The 26,777-nt window shown below is 41.6% G+C and overlaps 5 protein-coding genes across 10 annotated transcripts in view; 2 read left to right on the top strand and 3 right to left on the bottom strand.

Moving 5' to 3' along the window:
* The window catches only part of sas (stranded at second), a 35,352-nt gene extending 22,139 nt beyond the window's left edge, over positions 1-13,213 (top strand). Inside the window, exons 2-13 of one of the 4 annotated variants that reach the window (XM_033468209.2) lie at positions 1,622-2,167; positions 2,958-3,248; positions 3,753-3,957; positions 4,047-4,261; positions 4,889-5,244; positions 5,585-5,852; positions 6,872-8,089; positions 8,495-8,693; positions 9,196-9,694; positions 10,124-10,484; positions 10,940-11,133; positions 11,989-13,213. In XM_033468209.2, coding sequence (XP_033324100.2) covers positions 1,622-2,167; positions 2,958-3,248; positions 3,753-3,957; positions 4,047-4,261; positions 4,889-5,244; positions 5,585-5,852; positions 6,872-8,089; positions 8,495-8,693; positions 9,196-9,694; positions 10,124-10,484; positions 10,940-11,133; positions 11,989-12,087 — 4,451 coding nt within the window. In that variant the 3' untranslated portion in view covers positions 12,088-13,213. Of the gene's footprint in view, positions 1-1,621; positions 2,168-2,957; positions 3,249-3,752; positions 3,958-4,046; positions 4,262-4,888; positions 5,245-5,584; positions 5,853-6,871; positions 8,090-8,494; positions 8,694-9,195; positions 9,695-10,123; positions 10,485-10,939; positions 11,159-11,988 lie in introns of all 4 variants that reach the window. The other 3 variants (XM_033468210.2, XM_033468211.2, XM_033468212.2) reach the window with 3 other exon arrangements.
* On the bottom strand, positions 13,044-14,686 carry LOC117219236 (uncharacterized). The gene is made up of 2 exons (XM_033468213.2): positions 14,421-14,686; positions 13,044-13,895 (listed from the first exon to the last, which is right to left on the bottom strand). Exons 1-2 carry the CDS (start codon positions 14,425-14,427, stop codon positions 13,297-13,299), a joined length of 606 nt encoding a protein of 201 aa, XP_033324104.1. The 5' UTR covers positions 14,428-14,686; the 3' UTR covers positions 13,044-13,296.
* Positions 14,687-15,852: 1,166 nt separating this feature from the next.
* On the top strand, positions 15,853-17,476 carry LOC117219232 (RRP15-like protein). Its single transcript, XM_033468206.2, has 4 exons — positions 15,853-16,144; positions 16,454-16,913; positions 16,991-17,189; positions 17,268-17,476. Exons 1-4 carry the CDS (start codon positions 16,090-16,092, stop codon positions 17,391-17,393), a joined length of 840 nt encoding a protein of 279 aa, XP_033324097.1. The 5' UTR covers positions 15,853-16,089; the 3' UTR covers positions 17,394-17,476.
* Positions 17,477-17,548: 72 nt separating this feature from the next.
* Positions 17,549-24,181, bottom strand: LOC117219229 (uncharacterized). Of its 3 annotated transcripts, none has more exons than XM_033468203.2 (6): positions 23,466-24,181; positions 23,248-23,391; positions 22,492-23,171; positions 20,800-21,147; positions 19,787-20,021; positions 17,549-19,631 (listed from the first exon to the last, which is right to left on the bottom strand). In XM_033468203.2, exons 3-6 carry the CDS (start codon positions 22,568-22,570, stop codon positions 18,782-18,784), a joined length of 1,512 nt encoding a protein of 503 aa, XP_033324094.2. In that variant the 5' UTR covers positions 22,571-23,171; positions 23,248-23,391; positions 23,466-24,181; the 3' UTR covers positions 17,549-18,781. The 3 variants fall into 3 exon arrangements, with proteins under 3 accessions (XP_033324094.2, XP_033324095.1, XP_076374681.1); XM_033468204.2 differs by having other exon boundaries at positions 20,800-21,179; positions 23,466-24,180; XM_076518566.1 differs by having other exon boundaries at positions 23,248-24,181.
* A 716-nt stretch (positions 24,182-24,897) lies between these two features.
* On the bottom strand, positions 24,898-26,489 carry LOC117219233 (lysophospholipase-like protein 1). The gene is made up of 4 exons (XM_033468208.2): positions 25,799-26,489; positions 25,608-25,732; positions 25,280-25,540; positions 24,898-25,208 (listed from the first exon to the last, which is right to left on the bottom strand). Exons 1-4 carry the CDS (start codon positions 25,971-25,973, stop codon positions 24,987-24,989), a joined length of 783 nt encoding a protein of 260 aa, XP_033324099.2. The 5' UTR covers positions 25,974-26,489; the 3' UTR covers positions 24,898-24,986.
* Between the last annotated feature and the right edge of the window lie 288 nt (positions 26,490-26,777).

The following is a 26,777-nucleotide window of genomic DNA, read 5'->3' on the forward strand; positions in this document are numbered from 1 at the left end:
TATAAGAATTTACATATACTGTCGCATTACTTTCACCGGGTTAATGTCATTAAAAGAAGAAACACATTTTTATCCTGCTTCTGTTTTATATACTCGGGAAGCTTTTATTTTGCACAAAGATCCGCAATTTAATGATACAGCACAGCTAATTCTATAGAACAGAAATTGACCAACTACGCTGAAGCATTTTTAATCGAAAGACAATTAAAGATTGACATAATCGATACGAGATCACTATCAAGGAACAAGTATCACAAACGCCATAAAAGCATACACGATGCAGTCAAGATTATTGCTGCAACGATTCGACGAAACATGCCCTTATTTCTCTAACAAAATTTTAGCAAGACCACATCTTCGGCTATGTTCGACCACGTTCGACGATATTGGACTCTGTTTGTCGACGTTCGGCGCCGTTTAGGTGTTTCAAGGCGCAACGAAATAATCGGCAGCAGTCTCTCGGCGGTGCAGTTCGCGTGTCCGAAAGTAATCGCAGTGTGTTTAAAGGCCTGATAATTGGTTGTTAGCGGTGGCCGATAATTGAACGTTCGCGGAGCCGATTCGCATCGGGGCAAGTTCAAGTTCACGGGTCGAACGGCGAGAACAGCTCGGACAGCACGTTCTACGATCACGCTTTACCGTTATGCGAACCTTTTCCGGTGACACTGCGCCCAGTCGTAGTATCGTCTCGAATAATTGCTTCCTTATGCACCCCGATGCGATTTCCTAGGCTCCTGTGATCCCCGAGGATTCTCAGCTTTCGAATCATCGCCGTATAAATCTTGCATTATCGTTCAGATCCTACGACTTCCACCGATAGTCCACCGTTTTCCATTATTTACAGACGAGGGAGGCGATTTCGCGGATAACGATCGCGAAGGGGACATTCGTCGTTGCCCCTCTGCTTCCGCTTCACGATTTTTCGAATGTTGTAATTCTGGTTTGGGTATTTGGAGAATATTTTGGTGTGGTTTCCAACCTAATTCGGTTGCTAGATTTACATGCTAGATTTACGATGATTGCAATTATAAAAATACATTTATAGGGAACTTATTCGATGAGCCCGTTTTATTGGAAACACGTGAGACGTTTGAAGCAAACGTGGTGTAAGTCAATTTTTTTCTAGATCGATTCAATGTTATTAAATCATATTTAATCTGATATTTTATTCCTTCTTTTTTATTATTTTAAGTTGAAGCTTGAAATTAGCTTACCTAAAATAGTTCTAACAATTTTTTCTGTTGTTGCATTTTGCAGAACATTTAATTCATCCTTCATTATCCACAAATTAACTTGTTTGACTTATACCATTTCTGTTTTCAACGAATATATGTTAAAGCTTATGCTATTCTTGATGTCCTGTAGGCTTCGTGTAAATAAAAAGGTTGTAAATAAAATCAATTCAATGAATATAATAGTTCTCCAACGCAGTCATTGGGATCTTTAAATCTGATTAAAATCGATAATTCTGTTAAAAACTGTATTAACCGTTAATGGCAATAATGGTACCACTAGCAGTACCACTGATACAATAAATAATTGTATTTATGTAAGATATAATAAAGATGATATATAGTACAAATAATAAACAATTAAACTGCAATAACTGTTCTGTTTCCAGGAATCGACGTGACGGAAGTGCCGGGCGTGAAACCTCTCCGCGTCGACGCGAAAAACGACACCAACGATCGGAAGTCCGAGTACCCGGTCAAGGAACAGGATTCAAAGACCACGATCGAGCCCAAGAAGAAACCAGTGGACTTCAAAGTCAAAACCGATCAGAAGTACCAAAAACCTAGCAAAGACGACGACTCGAAGCGAGGCGAATCAGACGATGCTGGAACAACGACGATGCCTTGGATGACGTCGACGAAGTCCATGGAGGATATCGCTACGAGGCCAATGGAGACGATGGGAATCACGATTCCTTTGTTATTTCACGGTGAACCTATTATACCTATGAAGGATGAGTCGAATGGATCGACTATCATGATGGAATCTTCTGGTAGCGAGAATGCTACCGAGGAAATGAGAACCACTGAGGAGACTACAGCTTCTAGAGGGAGGGCGTTAAATATCTCTGCTCCGGAGCCTACTAACTCCTTGCACTCGAACATCACTGACCTTAGCGATGTTAGCATGGATGATGATGACAAAGATGTCGAAGGTGCGTCTCGTTCTTTTTTACTATATTTGACTGCATTTTAATATGCTGGACCGTGCTTGACTGTGCTTGACCGTGCTTGACAGTGCTTGACTGTGCTTTGCTATATTTGCGCGTGTATGAATGTGTTTGATCATGTGCGAATTTATTACATTACGTTTGATTGTGTCTACAACGCTGTGTTCGATTGTGTCTGATGTTTTACGACTTCATTATACAGAGTTTCATTGTGTCTCATCTTGTATGACTTCATTGTACAGTGTTTGATTGTATCTCTCTTATCTTGTATGACTGCATTGCATCGTGTTCGATCACGTTCGAATTCGTTACATTGTGTTCGATCGTATCTGATCATGTACGAATTCATTACACTGTGTTCGCCTGTATCCGATCATGTACGAATTTATTATACCGTGTTCGATCGTATCTGATCATGTACGAATTTATTACACTGTGTTCGATTATATCTGATCATGTGCGAAATCAATAAAACTGTGATTCCACAACTTTATTTCACAGTGTCTAATTGAAACTTAAGTCTAATCGCGCACGATTAAGTTCAACAGTGTTCGAATAGCATCTTTAAATATGTTCAACTGGATTTAGATTATTAACTGTGGTGAAATATTTGATTAACTAATTAATAATATAATTAACTAAGTGCAAGTTACAATTGAGTGTGCTTATACATATTCGTCAATGTTCGAACATGTTTCTCCATGTTTGACCGAGCAGAAATTTAGTGTTCGAACATATATTTGACTACATTACCTGAAAACTGACGCTGTTTCAGGCGGAGAATACGTAGCTCCTCACAACGAGACCTCCATGAACATCTCCTCGACGCTGCTACCGATCACAATGTGCACCGACGGGAATCAGACGTATTCTATAGGCGAAAAGATCATCAGAGGTTGCGAGGAAAAGTGTATTTGCGGCGAGCACGGCGCGGTGATAGACTGCAAACCTCTTTGCACGTCGCCTTATGCCAAAGCCAACAGAGGTGTCGAGGATCCGCTGTGCCAGGAGAAGCTAGTTAACGAGGAACCTTGCTGCGCGATTCTGGTCTGTGCTGCTGACTCTGGTAAGCCTTTCTACTGGAACTACGTAATTTTCTTCGGCGTACGAGCCTCAAAAGTGATCGATTAAGCGTGAGACAGTCGTTATCTCATCTGAAAACTCTCAGGATTTGTCTGGATAATCCTAGAACCTGCGAACCTTTAAATTGTGGATGAAATAAAATTTCAACGGATATTCGTATAAAGAAGACTAAAGAATTATTCAAATAAATAGATAGAATATTTTCCTAGGAATAATGTATTATTGTTATTTGAACAAAATGTACGATTAAAAAGAGTTCATTCGACTAAGTATTTTAGATAAAGTATTTTAGCAGCTTTTTGCTAATCTTTTTGGAAAAATTACTACAGTTTAATACGGCTTTCTAGAATGTCTACAATTAAACGAATCGATCGAAGCCATCAGTAAATTGAATAGTACAGATCAGGGTAGTTGACGAAACCAGAAGAATTCTGAGCTGTCCTGCCCATCGTCGTCGAACTATCGAGCAGTCGCAAAGGATCTTTAGTTTCTGCCGCAGCACCAGAACCGGAGGAGAGCTGCGTCTTCGGGAACGAGACGATCATGCGAGGTCAAAGGGTCGAAGACGGCTGCACCAGAGTCTGCGTTTGCGAGATGGGCGGCGTCTTAAAATGTCAACCTAGGTGTCCTCCGAACGAGACCACGTCTGCGACCAACCAGCACGATCGTTGCGTCGTCCTCACCGATCCAAGGTATCGAAGATCAAACTATATCCATTTTTATCACCGTTATCAAAACACATTGATTGCACGCAATTTTCGCGTTTCTTCGCATTCCTCAGAGACTCTTGCTGCACTATCACCCTCTGCGACGTGACCCTAGGCGACCATGAGATCAGACCAGAGGTCTCGGGCGAACTAACCGTCAATCTGACCGATGTCAAGGTCCTGAATTCCACGGCGATCAAGCTGAAACTCTCTGCGAAGAACCCGCAGGATGTTACCATTGAGATCTCTGACAAGAATCATGTCTGGAGGCAGCAGAAGCCCGACAAAGGTCTGGAAAGTCGCTGTCTGAATTGTGCGATTGCCTGGTTTCGTAGATCATTTTATGAGAAATGGGTTTGGGCAAGAATTCGTTTTACAACCGAAAGAAGTCTTGTGTTGAAAATAAAATGAATGCGCCATTGTTTTTCTTGGTACTGTTTCTTCGTACTGACCTTAATATTAATTGACCTTATTATTATTAATCCTTTGTAATGACAAGTGCACAAAATTTATCTATATTTAATAAATCGTGGAAATATTGCACGAGCAATATTTTTTAATTGTTTTGCATTCTAAAAATCTTAGTAAAATTCAGTTTGTTCAAATATACATAATACAATAATAATGGATTTTGAACACTGTGCGACAGCTGTGGCACTCAATGTGTAAAAAATCTTTGAACACAGATATACCAATTATTAAAGTCCTCTTTCCAAGACTCGATGAAACGGGAAGCAGTTTTATCTAATTGTGGATTTCTGTGATCCTCTGCATTCGTGTCGGTCAAATTCTTTACACGACATAATTACTACCACGAGGCTTCAGAACATTCTTACTGTACCTTTAACGAGTCTTTCAAGTTCTTCAGTAGAATATGGTGAAAAGCGGAGGTAAAAAGATGATTTTCTGGTTTCAGACGGTATAATATCGAACCTAGAGCCAGCTCGAACGTACTCGGTTCGCGTGACCGAAGGGACCAAAGCCGGTCCGGCCCTGCAAGTCGTCCTCCCAGCGGAAGTGATTAAGACAAACATTTCTGAGAAGACTGGGGATAAGAACACCTGCAGTCACAGGGGAAAAACGTACAAAATGGGCGCGGAATGGTACGACGAGTGCATCTCGTTCTGCATGTGCGCCGAGAATGGTATGGCGGATTGTTTGACCATCGAATGTCCCACCGACTTCGGGCTCGACGTGCTGGACCCTCATTGTTTGGACTGGGAGACCGTTCCGCCGAACTTCGTCGCGAAACCGCCTAATTGCTGTCCTCAGGTGAGTTTTATAGGATGTTACATCTACCTTAATCACCTTTGACACCTTCGATCACCTTTTTACGTTGATGATAATAAAAAAATGACAACGTTAGATCAACCTGTCCATCTACGAAACGTTACAAATGACTGATACGTGGTGCATTATAACGGTTACAAAATACAACTTACTTCAATTTTTTGCAACTTTTATATTAACTCCTTGTAGAAGACACGATTCCCGACCTGAAAGATTTTCATTCCTTCTCCATTTTTATTCTCCTTTTGCATATACTCCGCGGCTTTCTTTACAAATTATTAACGGAAAAATAACCCTGAAGATTCCGAACCTTCCCTTCCAGGAAGTACGCTGCATCAATAACGGCTCGTGCAGTTACGAGGACAAAATGTACGACAACTGGAGCGAGCTGCCATCGAACGTAACCGGCTGCGAGAAGAGATGCTACTGCGAGATGGGCAACGTGTCCTGCCAGGCTGCCTGTCCACCTGTCGCAGCTCTGCCACCTGCTACGTTGCCCTGTCCACCGTATCAGGCCATTCTGACGCAGCTGCCCGGCGAAGACTGCTGCAAGGAATGGACCTGCAATCATCGGTCTGGTCAGCAGCCAGGTACCATCCAGCGAGATCCATCGCTTGCGACCCCTGAGTCTTTTCTCTCGGGGAGGAAGTCAAATTCCAATAGGTTCACTTTAACTGGAGTTGAGATTTCGATGGTTGTGATCTGTGGTTTCTCGTGAAGCCGGTGTACAGGATGATCCGAGTCAGGAGTATAAAATAGCATAACGAAATGGGGACGTAGATTTGTTACGTACGCGTCCGTTATTTGTTCGCTTCGATCTGTTTCTCGATGTCAAATTGGCACTATGTAAATAATTAATTTTGCGAACACCTTTCTTGGAGGATGGACACGCGATCTAGTCGGCATTTCTGTAAGCTGTGTCGACTCGACAGACTCGAGAAACAGATGACAGTCGAGAGAAAAGAAAACGAAGTTCGTAAAAGTGGGACATCCTGTGCACATCTTCCGAGGTTGTCGAAAGTAGAAGGTTGGCACCATATGGTTCTCTGGTGACGGTGGTACTGGTAGAGAACTCGAAGGCAGAACGAACCGTTGTGTCTCTAATTATGTCGAACAAGACTGCCAGAAGAGGATTCTGGTAAAACGATCATTCGTCTTGATCGTTGTTGGTAGTGGGTTGGAAGCGCTTCTGCGGACCTGACTGGATTCTCCAGTGCGAATGCGAATGTATATACATATATACATATATACGTACCTCCGACCTTGAATTCACCGCCGATTCGCACCTCTGACAAGCTACCCTCGCTCTGACCACCATATCCAAATACGAACACCATCCAAACAAACACTGTAGATTGTTCCACGCGCGCCCCGCATTAATAATCCCGGAAAACCTAGCCTGTACAGCGAAACGAGAACGAGTTCCAGCGTATCCGCAGCAATTCCGGAGAGGGAGAGCGTGAGAGGGGGCACTGTAAAAATCTGCATGCTTTGAATTAAACGGACTTGTCGCCTGTAAATATGCATGGAGAAATTGGGCCAGCCGGCGGAGCAGCAGCCGAGACGACGAGCCGCCATCTCTGTGACCTTGGACTTTGCTCTATTGCAGGAACGAACGCGACCGCCGTGTTCCCGGGCCCGTTGGCCTTGGACGCGTTCGATAGGCCGAGTAACAAGTCCGGCCAGAAAGACAGCGGCGTCGACGCCGGAAGCAACCACGGGCTGTTCCACTATCCGATGGACCCGGGCCACCCGACGATCCCGTACAACGGGCCCTACAACCCCGACTACAGGCCCACGCACCCCAGCGTCGAGGACGTGTTCCATTTGCACCAGCCGCAGGTGCCGGAAAAGCCGGCGAAAGAGAAGGCCAAGATGAAATCGGACGCGAAGAAGCCTGTGGAGCCGATCGTCAAGCCGGTCCCGCACAAGGACGACTATTTCCCGGGTCCGTTGGCGCCGGACAAGTTCCCGGACAAGTCGCCGCCGCTTCCATACCCCGTGGAGCCACCTGGCCACGCCCTGCCTCTGCCGGTGAATTCGAACAAATTGCCGAAAGCCGGGATTCCGACCGATCAGCCACAGTTCATTCCGTTGAGTCCGCACCAGAACGTAGGCCCGGGGTTCGCCTTCGTGCCCGCCATCGGCCAGAACGTGCCCCAGAACAGTCTGAACCCTCAACTGGACCCGACCGGGCCTCCGTATCGCGGCCCCGTTCTCCAGGACAGCTTGGACCCGAACGTGATCGTGCCTCTTAGCCCGAAGAAGAAGACCTCGGACCAAGAGAAAACCAAGGTCCCGCCGCAAGGTCTGCCCGGCAGGCCCAAGCAAGGCCAACGGAACCCCGAACAGGAGATCCTCCCCGAGGAGCTGTACCATCTGATCAATCTGCACCATCCGGGCCTGGTGCAGCTCGACCGCGGCCCGCCCGACGCCCACCCGGGTCTGTACGATATCCACCAGCAAATCGCAGGTCAGAAACAGTCGAACACCAATCAGATACAGCCCGGGTACTTCGCCGGGCCCGCCGCCGGCCCGAAGAAGCCCGCCAAGCCGCACGTGTACACGCAAACGAACGAAAACGGCGAGACCACCTACCATATCCACACGCCGGACATACCCAGCACGCCGCAGCAGATCGAGGAACTGCTAGCGCATATCGCTGAACACGATCCCAATCCTGGACCGTTCCAACACTATCCCGGACAGCCAGCCATACCTCATAACGGGCCGAGTGGCCCGCAGGCCACTCTGCCGGTTCACCTACCGCATTCGGGACTCACGCACTTGAATCACCCGTTCGCTGCACAATCGCCTAACCAGTCAGGTTCGTCCCCCATCGGCAACACGATTTTACAGGCAGGATCCACCGAAACGTTCCTTCTTCGTCGTATGATCGATCAGAGAGAAGATAAGTGGTTGGCACCTGATCTAGGGTATACCGATTCTTTCGGAAACTGGAAGTATTCGACGCTTCAAATGTTATCCTCGCTACCCCGATCGGAGGGACTACACGGTCCCATATTACCGCTCGAACGATGGTCCCAGATTTGAAATTCAAGTCTTCGGACGGTACTTCTTACGCTGATCGAGCGATAGTATAAAGATTTAGGTAGCAGTCTCCCTATATTACCGTTGAAGCGACATCCACGATTTCTAGATAGATTTATCAGCCACCCGTTTCGTCAGCCATAATGTGGAGGAAAACGTTAATCGTAGATTTAATGTTCAGGTATGGATCACAATATCCCACCAGGTTTCCCATTACCTGGCGGCATTCCTGGATTTCCAGTTGCGTCTTCGTCGGACGAGGTCTCCGTGCAAATGCTCGAAGCTCTCGATGAAAAAACCGTTCGCCTCGTCTTCACTGTGCCGCAAGTTCTGGTGGGACTTCATGGTCGCGTCGAGCTACGATACACCAACGATAAAACGTATGTCAGACAATTGTATCGTACGATAGGAAAAAATAATTCTTTCCAATTGTTTCAACCCTTTCTCATAGCAATTTGTTAGCAAAAACTGCTTCTCAAAAATCTGTTATCAACGGCGTCTTAGATTCTCGTACTCTGTATTGTCTCGCGTTCACCCGTGTTGCAAATCTCACGTGACCGCTTACAAAGTGTTCTGACGGGAAAATGCGGTGCAGGCTAACCCTTTTAGTGCCGGCCAAATATGTTATAGGTATCCGAGCGAAAAAAGCTAGGCCAGGCTGATGTAATTTCGCGAGGTTCGAGAAGAAAGACATGAAAATCTTGTGCGAAATAATCATTAGAAAATTCATAAAAGATCACGCTTAGGAGAAAAACTTATATTCGGAGTTAAACTTCTCCCAAATGTATCCGGCAACGATATATCGTTGTTCGGCACTAAAGGATTAAGGATCGATCCTACTTTTCTAACTCAACGGTCTGGTAAAACGTGCTTTCTCTTCAGGAACAACGACGTCTCCACCTGGAAGTCTCAGGTGTTCGCGCCGCCGAACGATCTGATCGCGACACCCCAGCTAGAATTCGAGTTAGGCGACCTGAAGCCGTCGACGGACTACAAGGTGAAGATCACGGTGAAGCTGAAGGACCTGGCCAACAGTCCCACCAGCAAGATCTACACCGTGAGAACCCTCGAGAAACGAGCAGAGGTAGTGACCTTGCCGCCGCAAATTCCGATCGACGCCGAGCTGAAAGTCACCGAAACGAACTCCACCTGGATCAACGTGATGTGGAAGAAGTTCACCGAGTACGAGCTACAGTTCATCGACGGCGTTCAGCTGCGTTACAAGCAGCTAGATGGCAAGGTCTACTCTGGCACACCTTTGATCCACAGGGCGGTCACCAACTTCGTGATCGAGAACCTGAAGCCAGCCACGACGTACGAGGTCGGCATCTTCTTCGTGCCGTTCCCGGGACAACTAACGGAGCTCGTCAGCGAGCAGACGGTTCGTTCATCTCTTCTGTCAATCTTTCTTGGTTTCGCAAGGAGTCTCTGCTGTCTACAAAAGTTTATTAGAACATCTCTATGAGATCTGTTTTAAGCGGGCTATTATTCTTTATAATTGGAGACGCTTCAACCTTGCCGTACCATTTTCTTCGCAGTTACAATGATTAGAAGTTTTTCAATTGCAATAATTTCTTAGCAGAAAAAAAAATTTTATACAATTTATCGTGTTTCCACATTTCTTTTTGAATGCTTAAATTTTAAATACCGATGACAAGGGTTAACAGGTTATTAGTAGAAATCTCCATCAGGAGTCTGGTTCGTCAAAGTACGGCAAGAGTGAACGAGTGCAATTCTACTAAAAGGTGGACTTGCCTAGTCGTAGCATGAAAGTCCTCGATTGTTGAGATTTAAACGACTGCTCTTACAGGTCCATGTGACGACATCGATGGAACCGGACCCGTACTCGTTCGAGGTCAGGGTGGAGATCAAGACGATCAAGTCGACGGACGTGGAGGTGACCTGGAGCGGTGTGCCCTATCCAGAAGACAAGTACGTGAACATCTACAGGGCGATCTACCAAAGCGACAGTGGCAAAGAGGATACTAGCACGTTCAAAATCGCCAAACGGGATTCGCATCCGAAGACGGTGATCAGCGACCTGAAGCCGGGGACCAGGTACCGATTGTGGCTCGAGGTGTATCTGACCAACGGCAGGATAAAGAAAAGCAACGTGCAGGACTTCGTTACCAAGCCTGGCGTCCTTTTACCTGCCACGATCTCTCAGCAAGGTGGGCAATCCTCTTTACAAACCATCATTTTGCAGGACAGCTATCTTTGCTTAGATCCTACGATCCTGTGCAAACTTCTGAAACGAAAAGAGATCGATTAACCCTTTGTGCACTCGAAGCCCCATTTTAACTCTAAATCCAAAATAATTTTTCCGACCTACGATGTTACCATTTTATATGATTTATTGCAAGTTATACATATATAAAATTGAACCTATTTAGACAGTTTATTAAAATATAAGCAAATTTAATAATGTAAATATTATTTTGGAGCGTGATAATACAATTGTGGCACTCGTCACTCGAGTGCAAGGGGTTAATAGGTGAGATAAGTTCGGAGAAGATCTAAATTCTTCGAACTTGAAATTTCTTTCACCTGAATACGAACGAATGCGGTCACACTTTGACTGTCGAAATTGTTGCTAAGTTGTTTGAATTGTTGATTGTACTCGCAGCAGGGAAATTGGCTTCGGTGCCTCTCCACGAAGGCGATTATTATGGTCCGCTGGTGGTCGTGGCGATCGTCGCGTCCCTCGCGATCCTCTCGACCTTGATACTGCTCATGATGCTGATGAAAAGGCGGACCAGCAGCAAAGCCGACATATCCCCACGTAAAACCACATCCGCCTACGACAATCCTTCCTACAAGGTAGAATTACAACAAGAGACTATGGGTAATTCACTCTTATTGTATTAATACGTTAAACTGATCCGTTTATTGAAACTGCTGTCCAATTACGACCCATGCGCTGGGAAATTTCCGTCTCTTCGGCTTCTGCAATTTTCGCGCGAACTTCTGTTAAGAAAAACGAGTCAATTAATCGGGTTTTACCAGAAAGAAGTTTAGAAATGTTCTGTTAACCGTCGAACGATGAAACAGCAACTGAATGGGCCAATACTGAATTAATTTTGGCTAGATTAGGTATTTTAAATGTATCTTTCGTTAACAGAAAGTAGCGTCTAGAGTATAATAGACCATATTTAAATTAACTGTTCGACACTAAACCTACCGAGCTTTTTTTATCAGAATGACAAGAAACAAATTATTGAGACTATTCGCTATTTTTATTACAGTATCTACTTGAATTGAGAAATTTATTCAATCATTTCCTGTGAAAGAGTCTTGATAATTTTAATCATTTTAAAATAAAAAAATGTGTGTGAAAATTTTGACGAGCACGAATAACGTTAACAGGATTTTATGCTTTTCTGAAAAGTACATTGCGTCCATTTCATTTTGTCTTTAATCAAACTCTGATGAAAGAACCAAGTTCCTTTTATGTGAAATAAAAAATTCGTGTTTGCATGAAAATTCTCGATCTACCAATGATCCTTGTAGTAGAGTAAATGGATTCCAAGTGATCCGGAATCGGCTAGGTGTCAAGCCAAGTGATAATCTCAACAAAAAAAACAGTTAGATTAAAAAAGTAAAATATCCTCGAATAACAGATTTTTCGAATCAATGAGATAACGGTAGCTAATGGTTTTTGCATGATGTTTGCAGACTTGTGAGGATCCCGTGGCGATGTCCAACGGTAGGAACAAGAACCTAGAGCACGAGATGGCCACCATCAACAACAGCACCGTCAAGGAGTCCGCTTGAGGTCCTGTAATTTATTGAAACTGTATTTATTTATGCGAGACCGGAAGACGTTCGGATACCGGAAGAAAGCGATGAAACTCTCGCGGACCCCGACCTTGAGTCTCAGCTCCTTAGAGCCTAAAGAATGAACGAAGTGCCTTGAATCGTCAGAAGATCGAATGTACTGCCTTAACGTCCGGACGATGAGGAATCATTGATAATTGTCTCGCCTTTCATTCCTGCCAGTGGAATTGTATTAAATTTTGTAAATAGCGGTATCATGCGACGCTGCAGTTGGCTCGGAATCGATTCCCTGGTCACTGAACTCGCCATGGTGATTATAAATAGGTCACAGATATTTACGCATACGTAAGAAGAAAACAAACATCTCTTATTTCGTTTTTCTTCATTTGTAATGGAGTGTTGAACTAAACACACGAGCTTTGAAATCTTTGTTACCATTGTCATCAGCCACAATCGTCTTAAAATTTTTATCAAAAATTAAATAACTTTATTCTTATACGTACGTTTATCTATGGAAATCAATATACATTTGTAAATGGAGTTAGAGAACTTGGAGAATATCTCTATATAATTAAAGGTAAACATATCAGCAACGAAATTTTCTCAATAAGCAACATATTATTTTTCCGAGACAACGCTGTGCAATTGAGTCAGAAAAGGCCGGAAGAGACCTATTTATGAGAAAGTGATTCTCGGGGATCGCTAATTCCGATCTGGCTACAATGATCGCATTAGGTGATAAGATACTATATTGTACTGTTAAGAATTGATACGCCTGTTCTCTGTATTTAATGTTAATTAATTAAGTCGTGATTAAGAAACCCCGATGGGCGTCGATAAACCCAGCTGTGTTTTTTTGTACAGTTCACATTTACATCTGTTTAGAGATCGATATATATATAATAAACGAGACGTAGCACGTCGAATTTGTTCATTCGTTCAATCAAGACACGTTATTGTTAAAGGTAGAGAAATATATTTATTGGCCACAAGTAAATAACTACATCGAAATGAAACAAAGGGAAAGGAGACTTATTCTACATCAGACTGTTGTATACATAGACGACTTTCCAACCACACGAATGTACGTATTGTAGGCAATAAAACAGTGTTATCGTTCTTAGATTTGTTCTTCTAACAGTTATAGCATCGAGTATTAAATGCGTTACTTGCTAAGACTGTAAGCATGCAAGGATCTCGAGACGCTTAAAAGTATTTCTTCAGTTCTTCCTCCATTTCAAGAGGTTCCTTTTGCGGTGCATATCTGGAGACAACTTTGCCCTCCTTGTCAACGATGAACTTGGTGAAGTTCCACTTGATGGCATTAATTATGAAACCTTCTTTCTGAGTCTTCAGCCATTTCCACAATGGATGCGCATTGTCCCCATTGACGTCGATCTTCTCAAAGACATCAAATTTGACATTGTATTGTTTGATAAAATCTAGAATTTGCTCCGCACTGCCTGGTTCCTGGTTCGCAAATTGATTGGAGGGGAACGCTAAGATTCTTAAGCCCTCTTTCTCACTGTACTTTTCGTATAAATGCACCAGTTCCTTGTAGTTTGAGTCTGTCAGCCCACAGTTACTGGCAACATTAACTATTATGCATACATGACCACGGTATTTGTCTAGCGACACATCGTTGCCATGAATATCTTTAGCATGAAAATCATATATCGTGTTTGCAGAGTTCCAATCCTTATCCTGATCGAAAGGAGCCGAAGTGGTAGCAGCGCATTGATCTTTATTCACATCACAATCCTGAGCTGTGGCCACAGCACAGACCAGCAACAAAAGTGTCAATTCTGGGAAAGAAAGAATTATGAATATGGTAATCCTTTAGTGTAACTTCATTTGAATTAACCCTTAATTCGCACAGTAAATTCAATTCTTTGGGACAATATAAATCCACTGTCAATTTGTACTTAGATGTTTGTTGGTTTCACATTAATTTTGTTATACGAACTATATAAAGTAATTTTATTTACGAACCAACAAATTGTTTGAAATCACCTAATAATATTTTGTAAGATTATTAGAAAAAATACAATGTTCATAAATAATTTATGTAAAATATATTTTGTTACAGAAATATTCTGTTCAATTTCATTCGAACTACCCTAGCCATTGTCCCGGAGCCGGTTTCGCTCCATCATTGAAAAAAAAAATAATACAGACAGGAAGACCTTGAACGTTCCTTTTGTACGTGAATTAATCACGTACTCCATGAAATAAGGAAACATAACATTTTCACAATATTATTGTTTACTAATAATGAAATTTGTACGTATGTGAAACGTTTCAAACGAATCTAGAACGTCGTTACTCACTCAACATTTTGCTTCGTTGAGTGTGTCGCCGCACTGCGGAAATTTATCCAAGATAAAACGCCGGCGTAGATCTTGAAAAATTGATAATTAGGAAAAGTAATCGCTGCCTAGTTTCTCGAATATAATGTAAGAGAAAACAGAAGTTTAATGTTAAACGTGGAACACGATTTGAAAATGTCCGAACACCTCGACCGATCGAACGCAAATGCGACGATCTCGCCTTTGTTCAGAAATTTTATGAAACTGCAAACACACTGACCGCTGACCAGCCTGGTGACCTTGGATCCGTGACATCACAGATACTTCAGCTAGCAAAACAAATCAACGAGATTATACAAAGGCTGCTGCTTTTAACCATTTAACGCTCATGCCCGTGACATAAACGGGCAAACTGGACTGTGTTTGATAAGGATCCATTCTGTGACATCCTATATTATCTTTCACGATCATACATTGTATACAGAATTAATAAACAATGGTAATTTCCCAAACTTTTGACGTTATCTCTCCGCATTCGCTTCTTCAGTATTTGATCAAAGGGAGCAATTTACATATTTTTGTAATTACAAATTTTGTTTTTGTGCTGTTACTTTTTTTATCGTGCAGCTTTAAATTTTATAATGAAAATTATTAATAACCAAAAAGTCGATGTGACTTTGAACACTGAAGAAAAACAAGAAAGAATTAAATTATTTAAGAAATTGTATAAAATTGTTAAGAAAATGTACAGCTTATCTAAAAGTAGTTCAATTTTTTGGCGAATTCTCGAAGATCGTTTAGGGGCCTGTTCCACACATGATGTACTCGTCTATAATTATAAATTACTCATATGTAGATATTGTAGATCTACAGACGAGGCATAGACTTAGAATACGTGCAGACACTGCACGTAACGCTTTTTTTCTCAGGGTCTGAATTACCGACTTGGGCTAAGAGCTACGTAAAAATCCGTTTAATAGAAAATATCTATAAATTCGACTATCGAATTCTTAATTTCATAAGTTATAAATATCCTTTCATGTACCACTCTTAACCATAGACTAAATACAGTAGTTCGAACATATCTTAGTGTTAATTGTAACAACAATTACAGTTGAGAAATAAAACCTCACGTATAAAATTTCCGAATTTATATTTTAAAAATGAAGAAAAAGTTTTAAAACATTCATATTTATTAAAAATATTCATTTCATGCATCACTAAAAATTCTATCGTGTACTGCATCTATTCGTTCTATCTATCCGTTCTACTCGACTCTGTGTTGCAGCTTACTAAACAGTCGAAAATGAGTACAGAAATTATTTTGTTCTAATTGGTTGACGATTCAATGCTACGACGAGATTCAATGCGGATTGGATGCATAGTAAAATGGTAGGGATACAAGCGCTTGCTCTTAGAGAAGAAAAAAACTTGCAGAAGTTGGAGATGCAATCACGTTTTAAAAGAAATAAAATATTTGTAAAAATCTTAAAACACTAATGTTTATTATTGCATGCTACCATTTCAGAGTAATTAAACGAATAATCTAATAAGATTACAAAAATCATATAATTATAATCGTTTTAGGTTTATTCGAATGAAGGCAGGCAGCACATGTGATCACTTGTTGGTAATTCCTCTTACCATAAGTTGTTGATGTTTGTTTATATCGTTTATATTTTAATAAAAAATGATTGCACTAGACACATCAGTTAAACTCGGAAAATCCCCGAAAAAACCACAAGGTAGGAAATCAAATTCATTTTACTAATATTCTATCTTTAAAAGATAATGTTACGTTTATTTACTTAACCTCTTCGATAGAGATATTTTAGACACAGGTTAAAGATGTTCTTAATTTTAGAGTTTTACCTGTTGGTGACATAAATTTCAATATAACACAATGGAAACAAAATGGAAAATATAATAAGAAATAGACTTTATTTTAGTATATTGTATGCAGCTATGATTGCCATTGACATAAAGAATTCATTATTGTTAGCCATATATTTTTATGATATTTAATGCATTTACATATATTTCTGTAATTGTAGTTGAATTACGAGAAGACAGTGATGACAGTGGACAAGATAGCAGTGATGACACCATGGAATCAGAAACACAAGAATTGGAAGGTGCTGGAAACGGATTCAGAGAAACAGAATCCGAGGAAGAAGAAACCAATACTCACAAAGTTGATGGGAATCCCAGTTGGGCAGATGCTATGCAAAAGATTTTGAGGACGAAGAAACCAAAGCGCAAAAAAACCATAGTATTGTCCAAAGCTAAGAAGCTATGTGATGTTATAAAACAGGACAAAAGCGAAGCACTAAGTTTTGATATTGAGAAAGTAGATGGGGAAATGAAATCTGAGAATCTAGACGATGTCAATAGTACTGCAGAAAAGCCATCGAAACAAGTAAAAGAAAAAAGAAAAGATCATTTAGGTATCAGAGTGAAACCCAGCATAACAGACAGGGAGCGTGAAAGAATGTTGCAGAAAATAGCAACAAAGTAATTATATTTTATTTTGAGTTATTATTATATTATACTCTGTTTTCAGTCATTAAAGTTATTTTAATTTTTTACAGAGGCGTGGTACAATTGTTCAATGCTGTAAAACAACAGCAGGGTGAAATTAAGAAAAAGTTAGCAGAGGCTGGTCCATTAGAAAGAAAACGGGAGCAAGTACTTAAACGCATTGATAAGAATTCGTTCTTGGATGTTCTTATGGGTGGAAGCAAAAGTATTAGCGTAGATAATGATGTGAAGGATGAAGAACAACAGAAGGTAAATATATTATGTTTTCTAGCTCATTTATTCATAAATTAATATGAATAGTCATCAATAAAAATTAAACTTTTAAAGGAGAAAGAAACGTGGAACGTTTTGAGGGACGATTTCGTAATGGGAACGAAGTTAAAAGATTGGGACCGTAAAAATAACGAGGACGAGGACTCATCGGCGCCAGAAGATATGGACAGTGATAATTAAATTATATAAAAATGTAAGATATTTTTCATCTTGTAACGATGCAATTGTTATTAAGTATAACATTAAAATTGAGTAAAATTACAGTTTTAAATTTAGAAAATGATAGCCTTTTCTCATTCAAAAATTTAGTATGGCACGAAAAAAAAGAACATCGATTTCATATTAAATATTTTAATTTATATCCGATTTTGAGCTACTCAACAACAGTAATAATAATGTGTACAATGTATCATTTTTCATATAATTTATCATATGTTTATAACGCATATATGATCCTATCTAACGTTAATTTCTATTGTTAATTTATTTATGCCACGTGATCATGGCTGAAGAATAGTGCCATAAGATTTTTTTCCCGTAAAATGACACAACATATATTTTATGTACTCAAGCCACAGCTTTGGAATAATCAAATTCAAATTCAATTTCGGGATATGGTGACATACATATACATAGTCTGTACATAGGACTTGATTTGTCCAACAGTTATTCTATACACATCTTATTTTTATTTGTCTTGTCTTTGTCACTTTTAATGATATCGTCAGGTTACCGTTTTAACAAACATGTACAAATACAAATTATAAGCATCTTGTGCTATTCTCGTATGTTCATCATGCCGCCTCCCATAGTAAAATAATACAGAAAACAAATATATAATAAATAGGTTCTAGCATGATCCACTAATAACATGTACAAAATATTTAACTCGACTTATGGTGATTATTTTCTTAATATACATATACTGAATCTAGTGTGTAGATTAACCCTTGGACGGACTGACCTAACATCATCTTATCATTTCCCTTCGATTATTGTGCCACAATTAAATTGATTGTACATTTTTCGTATATAAAATTATGTTTAGAACCTCGGTCGTACTATAATCCATGATTCTGTTAGGTGGTTGCGTTTAATGTAGCGTCAAACTTAAAATTACTTCATGTGTATATTTTGTTACACGCTCTTCTCGAAGTATCACAACTAGTGTAACAACCGATTAAAATATTCTCTAATTCCTTTATTAGATGCTTAAATCAACAGCAATTCAATTCAGTCATGAATTCTACCGTCGCGTCGTTTTCCATTGGAACGCGTAATTTAGAGGATGAATCGATATAAGCACCAGTGTATTTTTCCTCAGAGTCCAATTATTTCAGTCTGTTTTTCAAAGAGGAGACCCAAGGCAACTAATGGCCGTCTATCCCACAATGATCAATCTTCAGTGATTATGGTGGATTGGACAACCATGAAGAAGAGATAATACAGGTCTCCTTTTTCCAAGAACAGACTATGATAATAAACTAGTCCGAGTCTCTCTCGTGTCGATCACTGTTTCTCGCGCAACTTTGAAATAAAATATACTTTCTAAATCTCTAGATCTTACGTTACACGCGACTTTCGCGGATGTCCGCGAGGGCTCCAAAATTCCTGGTCTCCTCGTCAGAATAATTGGACTCTGTCTCCACTGCCTGCGACCTGCCGGCATCGTCGGAGCTCCTACTTCTAATATAATATCCTGCCGGATTAGATTCGTTGTTGCAGTTTGATTCGTTTACCTCCTGACTCTCAAAGTGTATACTCCTGTGACTAGATGGTTCCTCTTGATCTACCTGTGACCTGGACCTATCAGTCTCGTTGCACCTTTGCGAGGGCTGGCTGTGAACATCCCTTTGCGCGTTTTCCACATTGTTCCTGCTCTCCTGGCTGATCCTCGACAAGCTTCTAGCTAAATTTCTAGTGTTCATTACCTCGTTCGCCGGGACTGCGCCTCTGGGCACCTCTTCGGAGCCGTTCATACTTATTCTTTCGTTGTTTCGGACAGAGTTGTCGGTAGTGGCGCAATAGTTGCCATTTTCAGGCAACGTCTCGCCCTCTCGTTGCTGACCCCCGTTTCCGTTGACTATGTGGAACGAGGTCTCGTGCTGGTAAGCCCTCAACGCCTCGAAGTTTGCGTTGCTGAAGACACGAGGCACCATCCCCTGCGCCATTCGGTACAATTCCAGTTCGTTGTCCACGTAGTAGCTGTCCAGCGGGTTGCTGATAATCGATGGATTCCTGGAGACGGTCCTGCGCGGGAAACTCTGGCTGGAGAAGTTCGTCATATAGGGGTACGCTATCGCGTCCATGGGATTGCGGAGAATATGGGGGCAACCATCCAAACTCTGCATCTCGATCTCCTCTTTGCCGTCGTGGCAATAATTATGCATGTCTATGTCGTGTGGAAGATTGGCGAACCTGCGACCAAGATTAATTCAAGAAATGTTTTATAGAATCTATCTTTTAAGATTAACCACAGCATCTGACGTCAAAGTTTCGACGACTTGGCTTTGAAAGGAAATTCCTATTTCTGATGCCTGATTTAGAGACTCATTGAAGTCTCTAGAATGTACCTGTGCAATAAAATGTCGGAGTACGATGGCGGCATATCCGATTCCTCCTTTCCATAGATACTCTCGTACGTCGGGGGTGGAAAACAGCCTATAGACCCTAGACTATCTTTACTGGGCGTCTCAGCGTCCATCTCTAATATACTGCCCTGACTGTTCTGTAGCTGATGTCGGTTTATACTTCGTGGATTTCTCTGTGCACGGAGGACGCTGTCACCAAGCTCCACCAAGTCTAAACCTGTTAAATGACGAGCATTGATAACTTATTATCGGTACATCGCGGATATGATCGTGCATTTATAGCATATTTGAGGGGGTTGAACATTTATTAGAAATTGGAGTGCAATAACATGTCCAACCCAATTACAATCGTTTTAAGAAAGTATTCGCATATTCGATTTCACGATTCCTTGCGTGCTCGTCTCTCTTTGTAGGTACATGCAAGGAGCTAATATGTGCGGGGGTTGGAGAAGCATGTAAGTGGCCTTGAACCGGAAAGGAACGACTTCTCGAAAAGCAGGTCAAACATATAAAACGAAATCGCTTAACACGGAGCTCCAGTTGCGAGAAAATTGATTTTAAAAATTCATCCGCGCGCGCGATGTAATAAGGACGTTGTGTTTTCTCTACTACCCCTGAAAACAGTTTCCTGTGTTCATAATTTAGATAACAAACGCGCATCAGTATTGTTCAGAGTTTGCATATGCATACTATTTTTGCCGGTGCATCTTCACCTGGCATGATGCAACCGTGTAGGTACCGTCACAGTACCAAAGGGGTTCACCCTTAGCATAGTTCACCATATGTTAACTGTTACACACATACTTTACTATGTCTTGTTATCAACTATGATAGACAAAAGTCGGATTAAATTGTTCTGATCAAAGTTTTCGGAGGAAACATTGAAAGCCTCTGGAGGTTTGATAACGTGATCTCGGTATGCTAAGAGTGGGAATATCCTGGACCCCCAGGGTCTCCGCTTAGGGACAAGGGCTAGTATCCAGTTGCACTCTCACCAGTGGGATCGGTTTGGAACTGCGTGAAGATTGTGCCGTCCACAACGAGCATCCTACCGTGCGGCAAGAGGATGATCGTCGGCGTTGCAACCATCGCCTGATCGCTGTTGCCGAATCTGGAGTCAGGCTCGGGATCTTCGAGACGACAGCAACAGTATCGTCTGCACAGAGATCTGCAGAACGGTGCTCCCCAGCAGCAGTACGCGAAAATGAAGCAGAGAACCGCCAGCATCACCAGCAGGGCGGCCACCCCTTGGCCTTGTTGAGCGGCTGCGAGGGTTGGCCCACCAGCGACACCGACGCCGACGCCGACGCCGAACCCTAACCCTCCACTGCTGCTCATCTCGCCTGGAACGTCGTTCGAGTCCATCAGTCTGTGTCTAGGCGGGACAATGGATTGTATCAGGACACTTTCGACACAGAAATACGTTGGGTTCTACGGTCGAACCCTCTGCATTCTTATAATTACAGTTCCAAAACAGTTTTATAATTTATTGATACAAGTCTCAATTTTTTTGCAGTGGTTTTGTAGTTGAAATAGGCAGAAGTTTATTAATGATTAGTATGCTTGTTCTACATACAGGAACACATTGGGTTCTACAACCAATCCTTCTGCGTTCCTAGGGGTTTTCTCAATCACATTTTCATTACTTCGTCACTTTAATGGCTGTGCAATATTTGTTTAAATATAGTTAACAGCAGTGGTCCTCAATTGATCGTTTATTGTTACAGCGGCAAAAAAAGAGAGAGAGAGAGAGAGTAGCAATTCCCAAAATTAATGGTTTCACATAAACAAAAGCCTCCACAGTTTCTCGTAAACTCAAGACGAATTTAATCGGCAGTTAACGGGCGAACATTGAAACTTGTTTAAGACACATTTAGATCGTGCGTTTTCGCGACAACACCGAGTCGTTTCTCGTGAGCAATAAAATCTTTCGATCCGCAATGCGGAGCACATGGCAACACTAACGTACGTGCTCCTGGCACTAGTCCAGTGATGATGAAGTTTTCTAAGTCTGGTTTCAGCTTACTCTTCGTACATCTCCATTATCACTGTTTCACTTGTCCCGCGTATCCCAAAGATCACACTGACATTCCGCCCATGAAAGTGAGTGTTAGTTTCGGGCATCGCTCTCTCTTATGCTAATAGAATAAATTTTGTTCTCCGCTCGGAAGAAAGGCAAGGTGAAAGTAGAGGAATGCGGTAATCCTGTCGTATTGTAATTGGTACTAGTAGGTCAGCGATTTTTCGAAAACTGTGAAGGCCGTGCATTTAATCGCTGGTCTTTGAATTCCGTTCGGCGACCATTGCATAGATTAGTTAGAAAAAATCTGTGCGTTGTTTACTTCATTTGCTGATCAATCTTTTTATCTGAATTAATCGATAACGCAAGCGGAACATTATTTTTAACTATTTCCTTGTGAATGCACAACACGGAATTGCAGCGTTTACTATATGTATACAAATCCATAATCTATTTATACCTAAAGCAAGTTCGAAATGCTAGAGAATATTAAAAATATTTTTTACGTATCATGATCTGTTAGCACTTAACACAATTTTAACTTATAATTTCAATAACAGTGGAATATTGTCAAGCTGGTCATTTGACCAACCGATGATCGAAGAATAATATTTTGCTGTGGATGCATAACGCGGACTACCGTGCACAAATCGTTTTGTTTATATACCTTGGGTGGTGATGTTGTAGAGCCAAGTGGTGCCCGTCGTGGTCGTTGCTTCCGATACCTTGCGCGTCCCAAAAACCATGTATGCAGAAAGTCCTCTCGTACCCCGAGAAACGGATAACCCTTCTCTCAACGGTTTCGAAACGTGACGCGATCACATTGACAGTCGTCGCGTGTAACGCGTCGCATCACGCGATGCCCATCCAAGCCTTATATCCCGGGAACCAATAAACCGGCAACCGAATTAAAAATGGCGCGATCTCGTTTCGCCGGTGATCCCATTTCTCTCTGTTCCTACCGCGTCTCTCCCGCGATTAATAGGAACTCAACAAGTCCCGCGTCGCGCCGTTAATGACATCGTAAATAATCAACGGTGTCGCCGACAACAATGGCCCCCGTGTAGGTACTCCCTTTTCGTTAATGATCCTTGGGAGAAGTCCGCAGGAGGATCAATCCGCGAGGAGACGGGCTCGAGGTCGAACGACGTGCACCGTCATCGCGAAGACACTCTTGACCCATTTCAAATGTCTCCCCTCTTTACGCCAACCCGTTGGTTTTCGCCTTCGACGACTCAATTTCGCAACAGGGGACCTCCTTGTGCCACCGGCTCAATACGTTTCTTTATTTGTCCCTTCGGCGAGTCTCCTCTCTCAACGACCGCCTTTGTTCCACCTCCTCGAGATCTATTATTATGACAGAACATTAATTCCTCCGACCCTGTTACCGTTCCCTCCTCCCCCGTCGCTTTGTTTCTCTTACCGTTCCGACGTGATTAGACGCAATGCAGTATTTAATTAACAATAGAACCGTTAACGGTCCTATAAACTTTGCGGAACACTTGACAACGTCGTATACATGTATTTTGCGTCAGGCATGTATCTAATTTCTCATCGGTTATGTATCCTATATACGTTCTGCTTGTTATACGTTCTTACATACGATATATATAACTCTCATTTAGTCGGCAATTTACTTACAAGTAAATGTACGTATCTCCTTGAATCGCAAATTGCAAGTTGCAATTGTCAACGGTGTCGCACGGTGGTTCGTCTATTGGGCTCGTTAACGCGGAGCATCGTTGAACGGGTCGTCTCCGTATCAAATCACTGGCATCCCCTCGAATTTCGTGACTTTGACGTCACCGACTGCAGATGAAGCCGCGCCATATTATTTACTATCGATATCGGTGCATTGTGTGTTCACGCGATACCCCTCCGAACAGCTTGGCCCGTTCCACGGAGTTCAATCGCGACCGAACGGCCAGACATCGTTCACGAAATGAATTTAGCTGACGTCGTGGTCGATGACGATAGTCAACAACTCCTTCGGGATTAATATCGATTGATCACAATATCGCGTTCGCGGAGACTTTCTTCGCTATCGTCGCGTCAGCTGCGTTGAATCTCCATTCCGGGTATCGATTCTGAAGAAATGCTTCACCGATATTTTTAACTGAAACTTCTCTTTCGTTCGTCTTGTTCGATTTCCTTTACGGGAAATACTGATTACGGCACCGTCACTCGATACTATCGTCGCACGCTCTCGTTAACGTGTGGGGTACCATAAGGTTTAGGAGGCCAGTGTGTCAAATGTGCGACTACCCTCGAAATTCGCTGCAGTTCGCAGGGTGCAGCGGTCTCCCCACAGCCCCTCGAGACACTGACCAACGCGATTCGTCGATGGCCTCGTCGGTGGCGCTTCTTTTATTTTTCCCACCCCTGTGCACAGGATGAAAGCGACCATCACTACTTCTTTCACCCCTTCCTTGTTCTGATCCCCTCCGCCGTAGCTCTGCTGGTTCTTAATCCCCACTCTTCGTTAACCTGTTAACCGATGACGACGAGTATACTCGTCGTTCGCATCGTTTTCACCCTCAGCCGATGTTTACCTTTCTATATTTCGCTTACCTGGATAGATAAATAAATTCCTTCGCATTATCGATCTCCAATGCATTTATAAATTGCAGTTTTAACCATTAAATTAAATTGCACCGGATCATTATCAACTTACTTGTGTTCATATAGGCGTTTGCGGTCGGGAAATCGTCTGATGAACCTGTTAAACCGGTCATGTACACGCAACGAAGTAATTACAGATGATTCGGAGCGATTTACTTCATAATATTGTAACAGCATTGTAACGAAGATTGTTTAGACGAATAAGTACGAAATTAAACAGAGATTGATTTTTCTCGAGATTGTTAACAATCGCAAAGAACGATGCTATGTATACGTGCCATACCAACCGTACGCTGTTCAGCATGCAAGACAAACTTCCAGAGCATAATCTTAATACAGATATCACTATCGTTACTACGTCACTTTTGTTTGTAATATGATAACGCGATAACGTAACTGTATCTTCTTCAAACATGACTTATAATTAGTGAAAGGAAGTAAAAAGGTACGATTTATTTATGATGTTAATCACTCTTTCTGATCAAAAAAACAAGTATACAAAATTTCTTATTACTACATATGTACACATAAATAGACATCTTATTTTTCTGGCAAAATGTCTAAAATCCAGTTTTTAAACGATTTTAATTCGAATGCTGTTAATTCGTGGTGCCGACCATCCAATAGTCTGAACTGACCTTTGACACCAAGCTTTGTTAAATTGTTATAAGATTCTTCTCCCCATTGTACCGATACCAATGCATCTCTCGTGCCATGATATTGTAAGAGGGGTGGTGTTCTTCCTGGATTTGCTTTTAAATACTGAAAGAGAAATTATGTTATTGTTATTCGAGAATAAAGAGTATGGAATGTTAATTTTGTGACATGTAAACCTCGTATACTGTTGAGTTTCTGTTAAGGAAGCTGGACATGGCGGCGCAACCAGCTATAGATGTTTTATATTTGTATGCTAAATACATTGACAATGCACCGCCCATGGAGAAACCAGAAACTGCAATATTTTCATAAGGGATTCCTTTGGAAACTTCTGCATCCATCAATTCCACTACATTTTTACACATCAGATCAATAGATTCTAATTGCTCGGCTGCATTTATATCTATACTCTTGCGATCGAACCACACATTGCTAAGCTGGAATAATAATTCTTTTATACGAATTATAGCCAAATTACTTGTTCAAATTTCATGACCCAATTACCACTCCATGAAGGGGTGTATAAGGTTGAGCCGGTGCAGTTGGGTAAACAATTTTTATGTGTGGAAACTTTAACTCATCCTTGAGCAATATGTCGATCCATTGTTTCGTATCATCCCCAGAAGATCCTAAAATCAGTCTATAGATCGTTTTATCTCAATTAATTTAAAAATAGCGACCTCAAAACATCTTACCTGAACCATGAAAGAAGAACAAAGTAGCACTATGTTTCCTTGTTGCATTTACAATATCGAGCTTCCGTATCTTAACAGCTCCTGCCATGTTTAATTCAGGAATGATCATTAAGATCAGTGTTAATTTAAGAAATATTACTCTACTTGTCTGCATTACCTTACTGTTTACGTACATTCACATGAACCATTATGTCCAACATCCAAAGACTATAGTTCCTATCTGAACATAGTCAAATATTCCTATGCTTCCAAGGTACAGTGTTCCGTACTTATTGTTTTAAGCGCGGAATTTCTTTTTTCAATTTGATATTTAAAATAATGTAGTCACACAAAATGGTGCATAACATTATATAAAATGACAACATAAAATCATTACAAATGTAATAGGGTTAGAATACCGTGAGAAGTCGAAAAAGCAGACATATTCAAGGGAACAAGAAAATTTAAGACATGATAGTGAACATTTTTTAAAATCTCTTACTGTTAGTATTGTTAACATTATCGTTCATATTTCGTGGAAATAGTACAAAATCTCAGAAAATAATAAAAATAAAAGATAAACATAATTTTGAAAAATGTACAGGAGAAAACGATTTTCAAATTTGGTCTCGAGCTCGTATTCAAGATTTTTATTTACGACAGTACAAACTGTGGCGTTTCTAAAAGAAATTCAAATTTTAAAAAATCATCGATTCGATCGGGCTTTGACCGTGAAGTATCGTGCTTGAATTTCGAACATCAGTGTCTGTGGCAGATTCAACGTCGTTCGTTCGACGGAGAAGTCTCGATCGTATGAAACATCAGTATGTATGTATCACAACATTTGAACGGCGAACAGTTAGCGGTTAGATCGAATCTTGGTATTTGAATGGTTTCGCGGCGGTTCGGTCCCCCAGTGGTGATCGAGTTGTTTATGGAATGTCGTTGCTCCGCGGTACCGTCGCCGGACCGTTGACATAACCGTGTTCCTGCGCACGCA

Source organism: Megalopta genalis, chromosome 2, assembly GCF_051020955.1.
Source record: "Megalopta genalis isolate 19385.01 chromosome 2, iyMegGena1_principal, whole genome shotgun sequence".
Lineage (NCBI taxonomy): Eukaryota > Metazoa > Arthropoda > Insecta > Hymenoptera > Halictidae > Megalopta > Megalopta genalis.